The sequence below is a fragment of the Alternaria ethzedia genome, assembly GCF_023757985.1.
Source record: "Alternaria ethzedia strain BMP 0044 chromosome Unknown scaffold_4, whole genome shotgun sequence".
Lineage (NCBI taxonomy): Eukaryota > Fungi > Ascomycota > Dothideomycetes > Pleosporales > Pleosporaceae > Alternaria > Alternaria ethzedia.
The window spans coordinates 754,739-774,146 of record NW_026056197.1 but is presented as its reverse complement, the minus strand read 5'-3'; the positions used below and the strand labels follow the sequence as shown (position 1 = coordinate 774,146).

At 52.9% G+C, this 19,408-nt stretch overlaps 4 protein-coding genes across 4 annotated transcripts; 2 read left to right on the top strand and 2 right to left on the bottom strand.

Moving 5' to 3' along the window:
- Positions 1–2,323: 2,323 nt before the first annotated feature.
- J4E87_002390 (uncharacterized protein) lies at positions 2,324–7,186 on the bottom strand (the record flags this gene model as incomplete). The annotated part of the gene is made up of 6 exons (XM_049374027.1): positions 2,324–4,639; positions 4,736–4,845; positions 5,140–5,723; positions 6,135–6,326; positions 6,377–7,007; positions 7,060–7,186. The coding sequence occupies 6 exons, from the start codon at positions 7,184–7,186 to the stop codon at positions 2,324–2,326; spliced, it is 3,960 nt and encodes a 1,319-aa protein (XP_049236167.1).
- Positions 7,187–7,474: 288 nt separating this feature from the next.
- Positions 7,475–9,104, bottom strand: J4E87_002389 (uncharacterized protein; the record flags this gene model as incomplete). Its single annotated transcript, XM_049374026.1, has 3 exons — positions 7,475–8,026; positions 8,079–8,492; positions 8,541–9,104. The coding sequence occupies 3 exons, from the start codon at positions 9,102–9,104 to the stop codon at positions 7,475–7,477; spliced, it is 1,530 nt and encodes a 509-aa protein (XP_049236166.1).
- A 991-nt stretch (positions 9,105–10,095) lies between these two features.
- Positions 10,096–12,047, top strand: J4E87_002388 (uncharacterized protein; the record flags this gene model as incomplete). Its single annotated transcript, XM_049374025.1, has 3 exons — positions 10,096–10,275; positions 10,329–11,675; positions 11,775–12,047. 3 exons carry the CDS (start codon positions 10,096–10,098, stop codon positions 12,045–12,047), a joined length of 1,800 nt encoding a protein of 599 aa, XP_049236165.1.
- Positions 12,048–13,884: 1,837 nt separating this feature from the next.
- Positions 13,885–14,726, top strand: J4E87_002387 (uncharacterized protein; the record flags this gene model as incomplete). Its single annotated transcript, XM_049374024.1, has 2 exons — positions 13,885–14,076; positions 14,130–14,726. 2 exons carry the CDS (start codon positions 13,885–13,887, stop codon positions 14,724–14,726), a joined length of 789 nt encoding a protein of 262 aa, XP_049236164.1.
- Between the last annotated feature and the right edge of the window lie 4,682 nt (positions 14,727–19,408).

Here is a 19,408-nt window from a genome sequence, read left to right as displayed (position 1 = left end):
CAGTATTGTGGTTGATGTTACCTCACAGTGATTATCGACAGGGTCTACCAAACTCGTCTCTGGCAGAGAGATCTGCCATAATCCATCGCCGAGTGGGGCTTTTGCGGCTGAATCTGCACATGGCATTGCGATCATCGATTCCCACTACTCTCGTCTAATACATGATCAACAATTTACTCCCAGTGAATCAAGAGACGCCGTATTGGGTAGAGAGCACTAACCGATCTCAGGGCTAAGGGGCTCAAGTCACTTCCCAACTTGTAGGGTGAGCTCAGACTACCCCGATCGCTTCACCGCGCCAAGATTAGCCTTGCAGTAGCATAGTAGATCGCTACCTTCTGTGAACAAGGCTTCTTGTCGACGTGCCCGAGTTCAGCTGAGGTTGTTCAGTTAGTAGCTCTTTGTTGGCAAGCGGCGCCCCACTGGAAAGGGTGTAGTGTAGTAGCGGTATCTACGGGTCGGCGATCCTTCTGCGGGCGTAGCCGTCGAACATCAGTGCGATGATGCAGCCGCCCGAACATGCAAAAGCAGGCACCTACGATCGTCCAGTCAGAAATCCCAGCAACGAAGTAGGGTCGCCGAGCCTTATGCAGATCTGCTTTTTCCGTGTCCGGAGCGGCCGCAACCAATGCCAAGTCACGTGGAGGCCTTTGTTGCCCCTCGTGTAGATGGCAATCTAGTCTCATAATGTACAACGGCATGCAGGTGACTACCTGGAAAAGGGAAATGCGACATGTTCGCTGCGTGGCGCGGTCCGCCAAAAGCAACACAAAGGGTCCGGCTGATGTGTTGTTGTTTCTTTTGTCCAAGTCAGGGCTCGGAATAATGCCGAGCCCGCTGAGTCGCGGACGCTCGCCGACACTAGCCGTACAGACAGCTCCTATACTTTGGCGAGGAGCTAGTTCCTGTGCTTCTCATGGTAGCTCAACTTCGGCGACTTCGCTGCACAATCTCTGCTGATTTGTAGCGACCGGAATACTCAACACATGTCGATTAGGAAATGAGAGACATGGTATTAAGAGTGAATGTTCCGATAGGTATAAATCGGCCGATCCTTCCCAGATAGCTACGTCAGCTCAAAGTTTAGTGAGATCGTACCTTAGGCCAACACCATTAGCCGCAAAAACCACCGGTATATTGCCGGCGTACTTGATGTGATGCCAGCTTGTGCTTAACCACCAACTAATTGCAGAGGCGCATTTGCTGCGGGTATTCACTCGCGACCGTTGTGACCAACCCTGTAAGCTACCAAACTTCTAAATAGCCTCTATGAACAAAGCAACGAGAACGAAAAAGCATGTTGGCAATTTACACCAGTAGAAAGCACGATGCCGGGTGTTCCGTACTGTCTGCACTGCAATGTAACTTGCGCATGGCTAGACGAATGGCTTTGACACAGGACACTAGACTCCACATTCTGACGAAACTGGGCAGAACTCACATTGACGCCGTACTGAGTCTGGCTCAATACTCTGATTAATTCTTAATGGCTTCTTCCATGTACGAGCCAGTCTTTCATGCAGTCGGCCATACTTCAGGCCTCGAGACAGACTACAGTCACGTCCAGCAGTGAGTGGAAGACTTGCCATGAACCTCGAATACAAGTGCGTGTGCATATAGCAAGCCCGTGTGGTCCTCGAATAAGCGCTCAGACTCCAACCCCATCGTTAACGCACCAACATACGTGAAGGAAAGACCATAAACGAGACCGTCCTCATCCATGTGACGGCGCCACAATGTCACCTCAATCTTGAACTCGGCCAACGGGAATGCGATCCAGCTCTCTATCCCTCAGGTATCACGAAGCCGTGAGGCGCCTCCGCATGACAGCATCTACCATTATAGATGTTTGGTCGAGACTAAGCTCCTAGTCCTCCAAGCAGAACAGCACCTTCTACTTTCAGCCTCCCGTCCGTGTTTCTTTACTTTTTCGTTCTTTGCAATTACAGAGCGGGCTTTCGTAGCTCCTCTCGCTGCCGTCGGAGGAGTTGAACCGACTTACAAGCGCCTTGCTGTAAGACACAGAAAAGCAAACACTGACAGACGTGATGAAGGCTAGCCAAGACAACATCGCTTACCCTTAGGTCACTGCAAGACAGCCGTTAGTGAGTATCGTATACGTACGATGTTGTCACTGTTTTGAAATTGTTCGTATGTCGAGCAAGCGGTCCTACCGGAAGCCTTATTCCCAAGGTCGTTATTACATCCTATGCTCTGAGTAGAGCTTCCCCAGAATCTGAACGCCAGCATGTTACATAAACTAAATGAAACCAACGCCCCCACAACGAAGTCTGCATTAAATGTGACAGATGACCCATAGCCCTCATGCAGTCGGCAGACGTGCCAACAACGGTAGGACGTCCTTGAACCTCACTGGCTTGAGAAGGAACTCGTCGAAACCGCTATTCTTCGCTTGCTTTCGCGCTTTCTCGCTACCAAGACCCGTTAATGCGAAGATGTACGCCCGGGTACCTCTCTCATCCTCTAGAGTACCATCTAGACCATGTCTCGCAGCGTCATCGGATTGTCTTGGTATGCCTTTTTCCATCAAACCGTGTTCGATTCCACGAATCTTTGACACGGCCTGGAAGCCATCCATAACTGGCATGCTGATGTCCATGAAGATGCAGTCATAATTTGCTTTTGGGTCCTCTTGCTCAGTGGCGGTTTGATAGAGACGCACCGCTTCTGCGCCGTCGGTGGCACTGGAATACGGTACGCCGAGGCGTTTTGCAAAGGCGCAAAGCATTTTTAGATTTATGGGGTTATCGTCTACCAAGAGCAGACGGCGGAATCGGCATGTCGGGCTGCTTGTAAGCGGGGTAGGTGGTTGTGTTGGTAATGGTGCTTGTAGAGCAGGACTTGTGGCGGCGTCGGCTAGTGTCACACGCTGCAACGATAAGCTGCGGTGTGGAAGTACTTTGATTTGCGGGTCTGGCTCTAAATTTGTGTCGGCATGTTCTAATTGCTCTGTTGGCTCCATGTCAGGTCTGCTTCTGACTTCTATGGACGGCACCGAGTCTGCCATCTCCTTGTTAGTGGCATCCTTCATAGCCGAGATGAGTGCAGGTCCGAGCGAGTTTGCAGTAACTAGTACTGTGTGCATGGGCTTGCTAGTGCCAGATTCGGGAGGTGCGCCTTTGATATTGCGCAAGTCGACCATGACCGGGTAAGTCCCTCCCGTATACGTAGGGAACAAAGTTTTCAAGTCGTACGTGAGTCTCGAAGAGAGGGCATGGTGATCGATGAGGAGTACATCCAGAACCGGAAGTGTGTCTGTGGAAACAGTGGTGAACCTCATGCCGAAGCGATCCTCGCAGATATTTCGAACGGCCCGCTCCAGCGCTTCGGGAGGCGAATCGATAGAGGGTGCAAATTCTTTGCCTTGATCTTCGGGTCGAGAGAGACTGAGCATACCGATTGCCTTTCCGCTTAGGCATTCGTGAGAGGAAACGTTCTCGCCACGTGGCGCTTTTGGTCTCTGCGCCGTTTGACTAGCCGGAATGTTGATGATGATCTTCGTTCCCTTGCCCAAACGACTAGAGACTGATATAGTTCCGTGTAGTGACTCCACGATGCTCTTCACTAAGCTCAAACCTAGCCCAGTTCCTGGACTTAGTAGATTCTCCTGAGTAAAGGGTGTAAAGAGATGGTATTTGAGGAAATCCTCACTCATGCCTACACCCGTGTCGGTCACAGAAAGACTGATTTGTGACTGACTGTCATCGGCAGCCTCCAAAAATGCTAGACCTACGTGAATGTAGCCCGACTTGGTATACTTCAATGCGTTGCTGACGACATTAAGTAGAATCCGCTTCCAAGCACCCTCGTCAATGACAAAGGTCCAATCACGGGCCTTTTCAATGTGTGTGGTGACGACGACAGGCTCGGTTTGTGCCGTTGCGGGCGATCCAACCAACAAATCTTGACGCTCTTTATTAAGTCCAGAAGAGAGGCGCGAAGAATGGTCATGACCTACGGAAACAGTCCCAATAACGTCTTCGACCATAGAAGCCAAGTCGACAGCTACTGCACCGTGATGAACGTGGGTGGTGAAACGAGGATCTCCATTTCCGCCTCTTTGTCCAACGCTGGCGCGGCTATTCACTTTGGAATATTCCAACAGATGGTCAAATGTATCGAGAAGAGTGACCGCACAAGACTCAATCATGGAGATCTCCGACATCAAACCAGATCCCTGGCAGTTCTCTTGGATCAGCTCAATGCTGGCCAAGATGCCATGCAAGGGACTTCGTAACTCGTGACTGATGGTCGAAACGAAATCCGACTTGGAAAGTGTGTTTTCGCATGCTTCTAAGCGAAAGACCTCAGCCATCAGTGAGTTACCGAAAGCTGTCAATGAATTGACATCGCCAGTATCAAGTGTTTTGCCGGTGTCAGATACCCATGCTAGGCAGGTTGCGTAGCAAGCTTCTCTTGAGTAGTGAAACATAGGCAGGAATATTACGTAGCGGGTCTTTGGCAATAAACTGAAGAGGTCATTCCATCTGTCATCCGCACCAGAGTCAAGTTCGTCATCGCAATCGTGTTGGAAGACCCCATGTTCATCGACTGCGAAGACATGCCCTCGAGGGTACTTGGCAGTCAAGCGCTGGATGAGCGACTGACGCAATTTCAGCTGTCCGGGGGCGTTATCTCTGTGGTAATAGGACAGAGGTACCGCAAAGAGATCGCATGTTGGCGAAGATGTATTGTCAGGAGACATGTCTCGTACCTGGCAACCTTTGTTTCGGGCGCCAGTTGAAACAGTGTCAAAGAAGACTAGGCCATCCAGACCCATAGCATCGCCAATACTATCTGCGGCTCTCATGAAGAGAGTGTCGACTTGAGTAGCAAAGTCAGATTTGACCCGTTTCGAGACATTATCTTGGGGCGAAACGATAACAGATGTATCGCAAACAGGCAATGACTGGACATGGTCTGACGTGGTGACGCTTGGATTTGTACCGTCGGACAACTTCTTGTCAGGTTTTCTTCGCGAGGCGGCGCCAAAAACATCTAGGTCGAATTGGCTTGTGTGAGCTCCAGAGCGCACAGGGGCCACAGACCTTGGAACCATGTCATCTGAAGCTACAAAGCGGCGAAGACCTTGCATCATCTCAGCAGATCGAGACTTACAAGCTTCGGCGCGTCGCATATCGAGGTATGCACTGATAGCCGAGGTAGTTTCGCGAAGAGTGCTCAGAGACTTGGGATGCAGGAAGTCCCGTTCTTTAGTGTCAACAACACAGTAGCTGCCCAATATCTGCCCAGACATTGCAAACAGCGGTATCTCGAGGTATGAAACCATGTGCGGGTAGCCAGCCACGAACGGGCGCTCGGCAAATGTGGGAACCTGGCGAAAGTCTTTTATGCAGAAATACGACTTATCGGCAATGATATAGGGACTGTCCGGCATAGGCACTGGTTTGCCCTGGAAGATGCACATGGTGAATGGGCAGACGCCCCATTCGAGAGCGATTCGCGAAGTACCCAGCAAGAGCGGCTCGGCCGGGTCTGCACTCGAAAGCGACTGGTGCCTCGTCATCTCTGCGCATATGAATTGATTTCGATTATCAATGAGCGAAAGGAATGCGCGATCGCAGTCCATCTTGTGCACGCCATGCTGGACGAGGGCGTTGAGGGTTATGTCGCTGCTGGGGACTGGTTCGGACGGCGGTCCTTCTGGGATGTGGAAGGGGAACGACGCGGCAGAGAGATATCTAGGGCCGTGTTAGCAACAGGAATCGGCAATGTGACGTCGGCTGGCAATTCTCACGCGGCGATCTCGTATGCGCGTACCCGTTCGTGGTTATCGATAGCTGCGGGTGGCGTCGTGGTCGAGATGGGCGCGGTCGTAGCCATGGTCCATTACGTCACTCACATAGAATGAAGACTGCTGGTGCTGCGTGCGACGTTTGCGCGGGCCCCAGCAGTCTTCTGGGCTTTAGCAGGCAGTCTTGGCGTTAGTCAGCCAACACATAAACGGCCCGTAAAACCAAAGCTGCGATGCTCGAGCACGGCTTAATTTTCCGTCAAATTCATCGGATCGTGATGTCTCACAATAACGCTAGCCTAAAACGGGTTCCGCGGCTGCATAGGGCTAGACGCTCAGAGACGCGTATTCGTCGCACACTTCAGTCAACTTCCTTCTCGTCCCGGGCTCCATAACACTGTGCCCAGCGTCGTCGATGAAGTGCAATTTGCTCTCCGGCCACTGCTTGTACAACTCCCACGCTGTAACCGGCGGGCAGACAACATCGTACCTGCCCTGCACGATGGTCGTCGGAATGTTCCGGATCCGGTCCACGTTCTCCTTCCTCAACCTGCAGGACGAAGTCAGTAATTGTCTGCATTCCGTACAGCCAAGACTTACAGCTGCCCGTCTTCCATCCATGCTTTGTTGATGAAGTAGTGGATCTCCATCCTAGCATGTGCGAGCAGATAGGCTGGTTCTTTCAGTTTCTTGTACGCGTGTGGGTCAGGATACAGGGTGCTGATTGATAGCTCCCACGTGTTCCACGCCTCAGCCGCGGGATGACTGATAGACGAGTCCGAAGACATGAGGCGTTTGTGGTAGTTGCCGATATGATCGGAACGTTCTTCCTCTGGTAAAAACTTGATAAAGTCCTCCCAGCGGTCGGGAAACAGCATTTGCGCGCCGCCTGCATGGTTGGTCCACTTGAGTTCGATGTCTCGCACGGTGAAGATGCCGCGCAGGACTAGACTACCTACACTATCGGGGTGTGTTTGCGCATATGCTAGAGCGAGTGTGGATCCCCAGGAGCCACCAAAGACCATGTGCCATTTGGAAAACTTCAGATGCTTGCGCAGCTTTTCGATGTCTTCGACGAGATGCCAAGTAGTGTTGTCTGTTGTGTTGGCATTAGGGCGCGATTGACCACAGCCTCGCTGGTCGAGCAGAACCACTCGGTATTCAGAGGGGTTGAAGAAGACGGTGTTGGTTTTGGAGCAGTTCCCGCCAGGACCGCCATGGAGGTAGATGACTGCAAAGCGTTAACTATCAGGAAAGTTGGACAACATGGCTGGCACTTTTACCAGGCTTTCCGTCCTTCTTGCCGAACTGTTGATAGTAAAGTTCATGGGTGTCATCCACACGCAGCCAATTCACGTCCCAGGCATCTTCATGCTCGTAGCTGGTGAACTGGAGTGTTTGAGCCATCATGCCCTGGTGGTAGATAGAAAATTTGCGGCGAGATAAGAAGATGGAAAAGCTTTTGTAGTCGACATGTATGCAAGACAGTCATACAGGTAGTGATGGAGTCAGACACCTAGGTACGACTACCCCGCTTTCAGTATAGTGGCCCCGCTGCTTCAAGAACACCTTCCTATTCTGCTTCCAGGATGCGACTGACTAACGGCAGCAAGCGTGCGAAAGATGCGATTGACAAGATGGTATTTAAAATACACATTATTGTATGTACTAGATAATAATGACGTTGGCGACAAGGACCTAATACTTAAAGCCACCTGCCCTGGTGCTCCACAAGCCCTTCGGGTCAACACTCTTCTGCAATGCCTTAAACTTGTTGTAATCCTTGTAGCTCTGGAAAACTGGCTGGTCCCACATGGCATCGTTGATGAACAATGGCATGTACATGTCGCTTGGCATACCCGCTTCTGCTATCCATTGAGGCACGACCTTGTCCAACCAAGCCGTCAATTCCCTGGCGATGCCAAACGCAAGAGCGTCGTCGGTGGGCAAGTTCCACGCTCCTTGGTAAATTAAGATGATGCGGTCAGGGTCAGAGGACGAAAGTCCCATGGCATTTCCGCCCTTGGACTCGGACATCTTTCCAAAGCGGGATGGAAGAGGTTGGAAGTCAACGCTGAACTGGATAGCGCGAACGACAGGTAGGGTGTTGAGGAAGATACCAGTGAGTTCAGCAAGCTTGTCGCGAATCTCCTTGTACATCTGAGGCCGGGATGCAATATATGGGACAGTGTAAGTACGGAAGAATGCGCGGGCGTTCAAGAGTCGGACTGGCTCGCCGTTTGCCTTCAGCTGAGAATTGTTAGTGCTTGTACGGCACATTGAAGTTAGATTATAGACTTACTAGCTCAGAGTACTTTTGTGTCTTGGGTAGACACAAAGGGTTGACGATCTTGAAGAAATCGGCAAATGGACCCGATGTAGGTGGCTTAGGGTTGTCGTAAAAGGAAAAGAGAATTTTCGTCTTGATTCCAGCTGCGACTACGAGGTCCGTAAGAATGATGGCCGCCTTGGGGTCTTCGGCACCGTGTGCCATGAAGTTGTGCAAAGCAGCGTATAGTGCGTCGGATTTTGAGTCGTCGAAGACACATGAGCCACCCCAGACGTCGCCCATGTGATGAACTTTAGTCTTGAACTGGGTGACAATACCGAACTGGCTACCGGAACCACGCATAGCTTGCGCAAGGTCGGGATGCTTTGCGGCGTTGACGTTGACGACAGACCCGTTCGCCATAACAGTCTCCCATTCGATGATGTTCTATCGCTTGTTAGCATAGCTTCCCTTTGCATATAGCGGAAAACTGACATCGGCTGCAAGACCCTCTTGAGCACCGAGGAATGAAAGACCTCCACCCAGCAGCAGACCCGCGACACCGACGAGACCGAGTCGTCCTCCAGCGATTGCCACGCCGCTCTTCTCAAGGTCGCCAATGACGTCGTTCCATTCGCCTCCCGGTCGGACGTATGCAACATCTTCTGCTGCGTCGTACGTCGCTCCGACTAGATTGGTCATGGCGATGAGAACACCGTCTTGGACCGCAGCATGTTGCTTGTTTGGATCGTGACCTCCGCTGCGTGTAGCAAGCTTGACAGTCGGGTACTTGTTCAAGATCTTGATAGCAATGGACACATCTTGGGCAGAGTCTGGTTGAACGATGCATGCAGGATCGACTTCGCGGAGATTGGTAGCCCAGTATTGCTGCGTCTCATGTGCGTATTCGAGCTTGAGAAGTCCCGGAGTGAGGACTTTTCCTGGAAGAGCATTGTTGATTTCGTTACACGCTTTGGTAGTGGCCTCTGTGGGAATAGCAAAGGCGGATTGGGCTCCTAACAGGAGAGTCGCAAGAGCGAGAGAAGTGAACTTGTCCATGTCTGGAAGTGAATGAGTGTAAGGAACGAGCGAAAGATGGACGAAAGCGCAGAAGAACGAACGCAGCCTACAGATCACCTCTTGATGAGCGATGTGCCTTAAGTACTACAATGTGGGCTTCTTCGACGTTAGGTTTAGCTGTCCCCGGTCTTGGTTCCGGACGCCATGGCAGCCATGCAGAGAGCAGCACATGTACACAAGCTGGGGAGAACCATGGCTAGGGCAGGTCGCGTGGAAGAATCGTAAAATACGGCAAACCCCCTCCAATGGCGACGCATGAAATAAGGAATTGAGTGCAGATCATGTGAGAGTCCCTGCGAAGCTTACGGCAATGGGCCCGACATTTGAGGGGAATCGACGCACACCGTCGTAAAACTATATGGTTTGCTGGAATGGGTATTTAGCCTGGATAGGATAAGGCGAGCCCAGTATTGGAAACGGTACTTGAGTGCCGAATTGCAGGACTGGCATTCTCGGAACCCGAAGGTTTGTCAGACAAGCAGTGCGTATAATTGTCATCGACGGTCATGGTGGGGTGCGCTGATGGTTGGACCGAGTCCGAGTCCGATCTCAGGGGAAAAACACGTCTGTGGCATTAAACTTCTGGGCCATGCGAAACGAGAGTCACGCACAGATACGCTAGAGAAGTATATGTATGTCGCTGGTAATCACGATAATTGCTGAAGCGCGAGTGGTGGTGAAGCCGGGTGCAGGCGGATGCAACAATGGTGATGATGCGAGCAGGACACGAAGAGGCTGCATGCACGGCTGTGACGGGCTGGCTGAAGGTGGACGTCGTCGTATCACGTCAACGTTGCATGGAGTCGTGGCGGAAGGATCGGAACGCGTGGGTCCGTGCTTGTTCGGTTGCTCCTTCTACCTCCTACCTGGGCATCGGAACCCAGGGATAAACAAACAGTGGCCGACAAGCTCACAACGCCGCCACATCCGACGACGCCGCCGGTAGCCGACCACGACGGCTGCACTCACCATGGACTCGTACAATCTCAAGACGGCGTCGACGTACATCAACAACCTGCTGCTTGCGCGGGGGCTGTTGCGCAATGGCACGCCCATTGAGTTTGCGCATCCGTCGAGGGGAGAAGGGGGGAAAGAGGCCACCATGGCCCAGATCATCAACCTGGTGCACGACCTGATATTGAAGCGCGATGTAGGCACATGCACGTTTACGTTCTGGTGGAGAGGGTCCTAATGAGCAGATAGCGCGACCAGGAATACCGCGAATCCAGCGCCGACACGCTGCGAAGCCTGCGCGCCGAGTCGACGCGCCAGACGGCCGCCCTCGAGAAGCAGCACAACCGCAATGCCGACCTATCGCGACAGCTCTCGCTCGCCCAGGCGCAAGAGCAGTCGGCGCGCAAAGCCCTGCACACGGCCGAGTCGTCGGCGCGGAAGCTGCGCGCCGAGATGCAGCGCCTCAAGACGACGGTCGACCAAGTGCGCACCAGCTGCACCAACGACGTGCGCAAGCGCGACAAGGAGATTGCACGCCTCAAGAGCCACCTGACGAGCCAGCAGCGCGGCAACAAGACGGGCCTCGTCGGCGCAAGCATCACCATCAACCCCGGCAGCACGGGCTTGGGCGCCGCTACTGGCCATGCGCGCGACGAATCGCCCAATGTCGACGACCCCGAATACAGCCTGAAGCAGGAGACGACCGAGTTCTTGACCCAGCTGAGCCAGAGCTTGAGCGACGAGAACGACAACCTCATCGGCCTCGTGCGGAGCGCCCTGGTGACGCTGCGAGAGCTACAAGGCATGCCCGAAGTCAATCGCAAACAAGACGCAGACGACGCCTCGGTCGCGGGCGACGAGCAAGACGACACGCAACAGGACATGCTGCACACGCTGCCTACCGACTACGAGACTCTCGCCGACGACATGGACACGGTCTTGGACAACCTGAAGAACCTCCTCACAAATCCAAACTTTGTAGCAGTGGACGAGGTCGAGATGCGCGAGGAGGAGATACACAGGCTGCGCGCGGGCTGGGAGAAGATGGAGGCGCGGCTGCGCGAGTCGTTCCTCCTCATGGACTCCTGGCGAAAGCGCATGACCAATGGCGACACCATCAATCTCGAGGAGCTTAGGATGGGACTAGGATTTGGCGAAGGGTTCGAGACGGTCGACAGGGAAGGATTCTCCGTGATTGACGAAGAAAGCGAGGCCGAGGAAGCTGCAAGCTCAGCCTTGGAAGAAGACGTGGACAATACAGAAGAGCAAGACGAGGCCGTCTACCTGCCCTCACCCAATCCACACGCGAGACCAGACAAGACAACTGGGCCCGATGTCTTCAGCATCAAGTTGCAACCCAGCCAGCCAGCGTTGAGGGAGACCAACGGCAACAAGTCGCCCAGTCGATCGCCCCGCAAAGTCGCCTTCTCAGCGTCCATACCGAATACACCGTCTCAGGTGGACGGAGAGAACGCAGACACGTCTGGGATAGATCTAGTCGATGCGGAGAAGGCTAGTCGGCCAACCTCTGCAGCCAAACCACCTCGTTCTGAAGAACGAGCGTCAAGACCAACGAGTCAAGACAGACCACGCCATGTACGTTGTGACATCTTTCCCTCTACGTCCACTCTCTCCACAATCTCCAGCCCAGCAGCACCACACCCATCCCTCAACAGATCTGACAATCTACGACAGACCAAGAAGCGCTTGTCGAGCCCACGTGCCCATCCCGACGAGCGATCGCCAAAGCTATCGGTCCAAGACAAGTTACGAGAGGCCGCGGAAGCAGCCGCTGTAACCGACGGAGACATCTCCACCAAGAAGACAGACGAAAGCACCGAAGTGTCCGAGGAAAACCCTAAGAAGCGGGCACCTAGATCTCCCGTCAAGACACGAATCAGTGGGAGGCCAAAGAGGAGAAAAAGCACCTTGACGCCAGAGGAGCTGGCAAATCTTCTAGGCTGCTAGACCAGGTTGGAGCATGTGCGATCCTCACGATGGCACCGTAAACTAGGACTTAATAGCGACTCGAGGCTGCATCGGCGGCTGGTCATGCAAGATCATGCCATCAACTGGCTTCCAGTTATATGCGAGGCTTGCATGTTGAGGAGTCGGTCGGTGGAGTGAATGATGGGCGTGACCCACGCTCTCCTCTATTGGGTAGGTCATAGATGCCAGTGCGTTTGTGGCCCTTATGCACTGGGTAACGGCGCGTATCCTGAGGCCCTCCTCGGCTGGACCATCAGGTCCCGCCAGGCCCACTCACGAGCTCGCACAGGTTCAGTCAATGCGCGACTGTGAACGGTCTTGATTTTGAAGGACGTCCATGAGAAATGACCTACCTCATCGTGCGAATGGGCCATGGCACAGCAGCAACACAGCGTCTCCCCTGCTTCTTGTGTGCCCAAGGGGCTGCGTATCCGACGCAGTGACATGCCTTGGTGGAAGTGCTCATAGTCGGGCATCGATAATGTTATCGTCCTCGGTCGCTTCGCGTACCTGAATCCTCCCGCCCGCCCGTCATTCCTCCTGACAACTCTGCACTCGTTCAATCTCTAGTCTTCACATGCACCTCTGCACATCATCACGAGAGACACCGGTTTTCCTCCACATGGCGCACATTGTGACCGCAGTGTGGCCGTAGAAATCGCTCGCTCCGCCTCCAGCATTCCTGAGGTTGGTGATGTGGTGTTGTGGTTGGACGGCGTTGCAAGCCACTAAGTTTATTAGCCGCCCATTGTCCTCATTCGGGACATTAGGTGATGGATGATATGAGCACAGCTCCAGTGATTGGGCAGAGGCCGAGAAGCGGATGCAGAATGGCTGTAAATAGGTCTCTATGCGGCAGGGAGGATAGCTGCAGCGCGATCAAGGTAGCAGCCTTGGAAAGCAAATTTCTCTGCATCTGTCGTCAGCCCTCGAGCCACAGTTCCCCCGTCGAAAATGCACTGTTATGCAGTGTGACAGGCGATTATCTGCACCTTGCACATCCCGGCATCACATGGCTCACCTGTTCTCTGCTGCTCATTGGTGTGGTGTTTTCACCCCAAGCCCGTGCGCTACGTGACGGCCCACTTATGTATTCCCCGCCCGCGTTGGCGAATGAGGGCGCAGAAGCAAGACGCCCGGCTACACACGTCAAGCCCGCCCACCACTCCCGCTTCACCATCAAGCGCTCGCCGTACATTCGATAGACTGCTCTCCACACCCGCTACCAGCTTACACCCTGCGAACATGGCGTGTCTACGCAGCGCAGGTAATCAATCGCTACCGGGTGCAGCGAGACCTGGCCCATAGTTGGCGTAGTGCAATGTGCCGGCCTGCCAGCCCCTCGCTAACGCCCAATGGTCGCTCAGCAGCTGTGCGATGCTGTGTCTATAGATAAGTAGGCCTGGCGCCGCTCACATCTCGTCTTTTTTTCTTCAGCAAGTGTGTCAAGTTCAGAGCTGTTGTGTTCGTCTTTTGTCTATTCTTTTTACCCCTCCCCTTCTCCCCCTCTACTCTCCAGGCCTGGTGCCATTTAATTCCCACTACCTCACCGTCGACCTTTATACCCACCCTTTTACAATAATCCAATTCTTTGTGGCCGGTCCACTTTCACGTAATACACAGTTCTACTTGCTCGAAACGAAATTTCAAACTCACAACGACAACGCAATACTCGCAAACCTTTACGAAACTCTCAACACACAGCTTCTTCAGCAATCTTGACGTCTATCCATTAGTTTGGCATCGGACGAATTCGAAAGAAACGATTACATCATAATACCAATCTTTACAACAGAAAGAACGAAACAACATCGCAATGGCCGCTATCCAGCTTAACTTCACTCTCCGCACTTCCTCCAACTGCAAGACCGTGCACTTGCTCGGCTCCTGGGACGGCTACCAGGGTCAGCTCCCGCTCTCCAAGGACCCCAAGAAGTCCGGAGGCTGGGTCGGATGCTTCAAGTTCCAAGGACAGACCTTGAAGCAGGGACAGCGCTACTGGTACTACGTATGTCTCTTCTCTAACACTACATGGTGAACTAGAAGCTAACATTTGCCCAGTACATCATCGACGGCTACCACGTCTCGCACGACCCCGCTAAGGACCACACCACCGAACCCACCACTGGCCGCAAGCTTAACATCATCGACATCCCCGCTGCCAAGTCGAGCTCCAAGACAACCACCTCCAGCTCAGACCGCAAGTCCCGCCGCGTCTCGACCGCCACCATCCCCAAGGGCCGTGGCCTCAGCCCAGAGCGCATCGTCGCGCCCAAGCCCCAGCGCCCACACGAGACCCGCCAGGTCATCAACACCCAGTACGACAAGACCACTCTTGAGGATCTCAACCGCCGCTTTGCCAAGCAGCAAATCGAGGAGTCGTCCGACGACTCAGACTACGACTCCGACGAGGGCTCCGACGTTCCCTCGCTCACCAGCCGCTCCACCAACAGCTCCAGCCCGTCCAGTGTCAGCTCTGGTAGCTCATGCTGCACATGCGAACGCTACGGAATCACCCGCGCTGGTGACCGCGTCAAGCTCGACTGCGGTGGTGCTCGCTGCGGATACTCTGATGACTCATCTGACTGCTCCTCCGAGGACGAGTACGTGTACGAGGAGAAGACCACCCGCCGCCAGGGTGTCGTCATCCGCTCCTAAGTGCCTCACTACCTTCCTGGATACCATTGTTCCGTCATCGACACCTGCATCCTTGCATCTTCTATCGCAATGTGCCGATGCGCCTTTTCAACCTCTTTCTTCTGTGCATATTATGATTACGAATCTTCTTTCTTATCTTGTTCTATCAACTACGACCGGCCTCATGTTCAGAGGCTGGCTTCCGCTCTTTGGGATATTATGACGGGTATTATTGCTGCTGGTATGGGAGCTGCCCATGGGTTTTATGCTGGGGGGAAACGAGGCAACTGCCTGCACCTTACGACAATGGCTTAACAAGCCACCCAGAGAACACGCTAGATGTTCTCATCGTGCCAATGCACGCTCATGTAGTCTATAGTTTACTAAATCTACGGATCCGCATGCGCTCGTGCGCGGAAAGATACATCGCTTTTCAAATATGCACCCTGAGTGACTTCGAGGCATTGTAAGCGGCAGGGTGCATCGTGGCCTCGTCAGGCCCAGCTGTCGCAGCTTCCCCACGTTCGTTGAGGGGTAACTGCCTAGCTCAACAGGTTCAGGCCACCGTTCTGACGCGACACCATCATCTTCATTGCCTCTCTCGGCCCGCTCTATTACCAACACAACAACGCCACCTCTTTGGAACCCACCTACCCCATCGGTCTTGCCATTTCTAAGACCCCTCGTCTGGAACCTGATCTTCGCCCTTGAGCACAACATTATGGAAGCCACTGCTAACGACGCCGATTGTCAAAAACGTCAGTTGAATGGGATTCGCCTAAACACAAAAGGCGTGGATACTGAAGGCTTTTTTTCGATGGGACGACGCTTCAACTTTTCTCCATGAGCCCTGTCCAAAATGCGACAATACGGAGCTGGATCCCTCGTTACGCTTGTGCGAGGCCTGTCGTCACTTCCGTATCTGGCATCTGCTCACCTGCCGTGGCCAAATGGAATGGCATGGCCTCCTCAAACACTGTCACAAAAGCCAGAGGCATTGCGATTTCTGCCATTCCATCATCTCAGCGGCGCAGGACTCTAGTAGAGGATATGGAGGAACATTGGACCTCCAAGATGCCGACAGCGTCAAATTCGCGATTCGTAGTGACAGTGGCGACGGACTCGTACGCTGCATTCTCTACAAGTTATCCGCCATCATCAATGGCAAAGAAGAGCCTTTTGCGGGCGACCACGAGTATATTGTAGACACCATAGACCGACCTGTTGATCGTGCCTTTTTCGATGCAGGGGTGTCATCATCCTCTGTGCTAGAGAAAAACACCAAAGCATCAATGTCGCATCTCCATCCTTATATTAATTGGAGCCAACACCGGACTTGGTTCGGAAGCCTACCATTACTGAGATCATCGGAGGAGAAGCCCGGAGGACTGTTCTTACGACAAGCACTCCAAGACGTTCGCGTGGTAGATGTTGTGGATGCGTGCATCGTACATTTACCTCGAGAAGCCGAGTACGTTGCCCTGTCGTATGTATGGGGACCAGACTCCGCCAAAGACTTTCGGACCTTGCGCACCAATTTGCGCGACCTTGAAACCCCCGGTAGCCTGGATAAGATTGACCTGCCCTCGACAATATCAGATGCTATCACAGTATGCAGACAGCTAAAACGTCGATTCCTATGGATAGACCGACTTTGCATTATACAAGACGAACTGTACGCGGAAGCAATTCAGTTAGAACAGATGGCAAGTCTATACCACCAAGCAGCCTTGACAATTGTTGCAGCTGCAGGTTCCAATGCAGCATATGGGTTGCTGGGAGTGAGCCGCGCGAGGGAAGAGCAAAAACAGCTGAAGTTTCATAGTCGCCTCCAACTGGTAAAGCCCGCACCAGATCTCAAACAAGTCTTACGCAAGACTACATGGAGCAGTCGTGCTTGGACATTTCAGGAGTACCTGTCGTCAACGACCATGATGTTCTTCACCGAACATGGACTTTACGTTGGTCACAGATCGGAACCGGGCTCGATCGATGTATACACCGAAGCACCCGCGGTACACCAATCCACATATGATCGACTACACAATCCGTTCGACGCATGTGAAACATACACGTCCAAGTCGCTTACGCACTCATCGGATAGACTGCGCGGTTTTTCGGGAATACTGTATGCGACCCATGGTAATAGGACAACGTACGGAGTGCCCATTGACGACTTCGATCGCAGTGTTCTGTGGCGACGACGAGGATCGAAAATTGAACCAAGAACCCAGGAACAAGAGAATACCATACCCACATGGTCTTGGACATCGGTTGGAGGAACCATAGAGTTTTACCAGAAGTACTGTTATTCGTATAGCCTTGCTTACTGGGGCAGGTTCGTCTGCGAAGAAGACAGGGTGGTGAAGGTCGTCATTGGACCACCGAACCGAACATGTCAAGATAGACGAGAGAGAAGCGATCATACTACAGCCGCACTTGCATGGTTGGCTGGCTGCGTGCGCTCAAAACCACCAGCCTATCTCAAGATCGACTGCTCGAGTGCGGAGTACGAGAAACGTCTCGAGGAGAGATGGTCCGATAATGATCCCACCGAATACTGGAGAGATGCTTTTCGCGAGTATACGACGGATGAGCTATTTGAGAGCGTCCCTGGTAATTTCTCAGATAACACTAGACGCATCATAGTGCACACACAAAAGGCTTCCTTCACCCTGGATCGAAGTAGCCGAATTGGAAAGGACATGTCGCGAGCATGGGAACACCCAGGAAATGCCACGATCCTGATTCGCAGCAAGGGCTTGGTAGCAGGTGCTGTAGAGCTTGACGAAGATCTCCTCGATAGCACCGGAAGCCGAAAGATGGACCATTGTGACGTAGACCTGATTGCACTCTCAGTAGACCCTGAGAGTCATAGATTCCCGCCAGTTATGACGTGCTTCGATTCGCCATCTGACAGCTCGTCGATCAGCAAGTTCTTTGGATGTATATGTTCATCAAATGGAAGCATCGATTTAGAACCGGAAGCGCATCTGGTAGAGTGTCCCAAACACGTGGATTTCGATACACCCAGCCCTTACTGGGAACTACTGTCTCCCAACGACAGATTTGCTCCTGAGCAGAGACAGACCGAGAAAGCAAGGGCATTTGTCAAGCACTGGGAAGGCATGAGCTATTTTGGCATCGACGGCAATCCTATTCACGATCTGAAGTACATACCTGAGTTGTATGTAATGGTAGTTGCGCCGGCTCCAGTTCAAGAAGAAAGCGTCGTCATATATCGGAGACTGGGCATCGGAAGGGTTTATCTGAAGAGATGGGTTGAAGCGTCACCGGCGTTCGAAACAATTGTCCTGGAATGAGTTGACTCGGATGTAGTAGCTTGGTGTCTACTAGGACCTTCGAATTACCCTAGCAGATGGTTCATGAAAGACGCTGCTTTGGGCAAGCTTCGATTGGATGCGCTGCTATAGCACCTTGGCTCAGTTCTGAACGTAGCGAACCGGAGAGCACCAGAGATTGGGAGAAAAATGCTGACTGCCATCGAGAAGAGTTGTATCTTAGAAGAATACACTAATTGGTATTGGGTCCATATATTACGAGTATTGTCACCTAACGAATGAATCGTCACTTGGTCCCTCAATAACACATGACCACGCCTTGCTGCAAGGCCGCCTGCATTCCTAGCAAGAGGCTCCAGCCCCATAATCAGCCTCCGCGCGACTGCGCCGCTGGCTTAGAATCGGTACTACGCGAGAGCGTTTGCCCCTGGCCGGATCCCGCTCGCCACGATGGAAACGCCAACTAAGCCTTATCATGGGTTTCCCAGAAGAGGCTCATGTGGAGGCAGTGACTGATTAAAGTGGGGCATGGAGTGGTTGGTGGGTATGCGAATATGTGCCAGTGTACGCTAGTGCAGCGCTTGTAGGGGCAGGCTCACGTAAGGCGGGATTTGGTGCCAAGGCGATTGGGTTTGAAGAATGTGATTGGTGCGCGGTGTGGATGCCGAGGTTACCAATATCTTTTCGATGGGTTGATGAAGCCAGTCGGCATGTTCTATCCTTTGATCATCTGGGGTATGATACTTGTTTGATGCTGGAAGGCCCTAGAGTATGCAGAGCTGGGGGCTGAGTACTTGCTGGTCGGTGAACGTGGGCGTAATAATTGTCTGGACTTCCACAGCAGTGTGATGGTGAGTAGGTATATGAATGTTGGAGCCAACCTGAACGAATGAGGACATTAGGATGCCTCATGGCCAGATTAGGCAAAACAAGCAGTGCCAATGCATCTCGAAGTATTAGCCTCGTCTCCAATCATATGTACAACATCGAGCTTCCAATCGTAACATGTTCTGTAGACTTTGAGCTAATGCAGGGGTCTTTCGTGACACCAGCGTGTTGGTGACGGTAGATTCGGGATGGCAATGGATCCACGACCCGTCTTGCCGCAGTGGATCAACAGCCGACCACCCAGCGTCCTCGCGAGCAGTCCACAAGGCTGAATCGATGTCTCGGCAGCGTCCGTTCGGGAGCCTCTCGGCTAGGACGCATCTTATACCCGATCTAGTGTACAACGGTCCAAGGTCGATTGTCGGAGATGACCAACAGGGGAAGGGTTGCGCCAAACGCGCCTAAGGGGTAATGCAACCTGGCTTGAAATGTTAGCTTATGAGAAACATCTGGGTCTATGAAGCTGGGCAAGCTGATAGGCGGAGCACTAGGAAGCTTTAGAGATATGATACC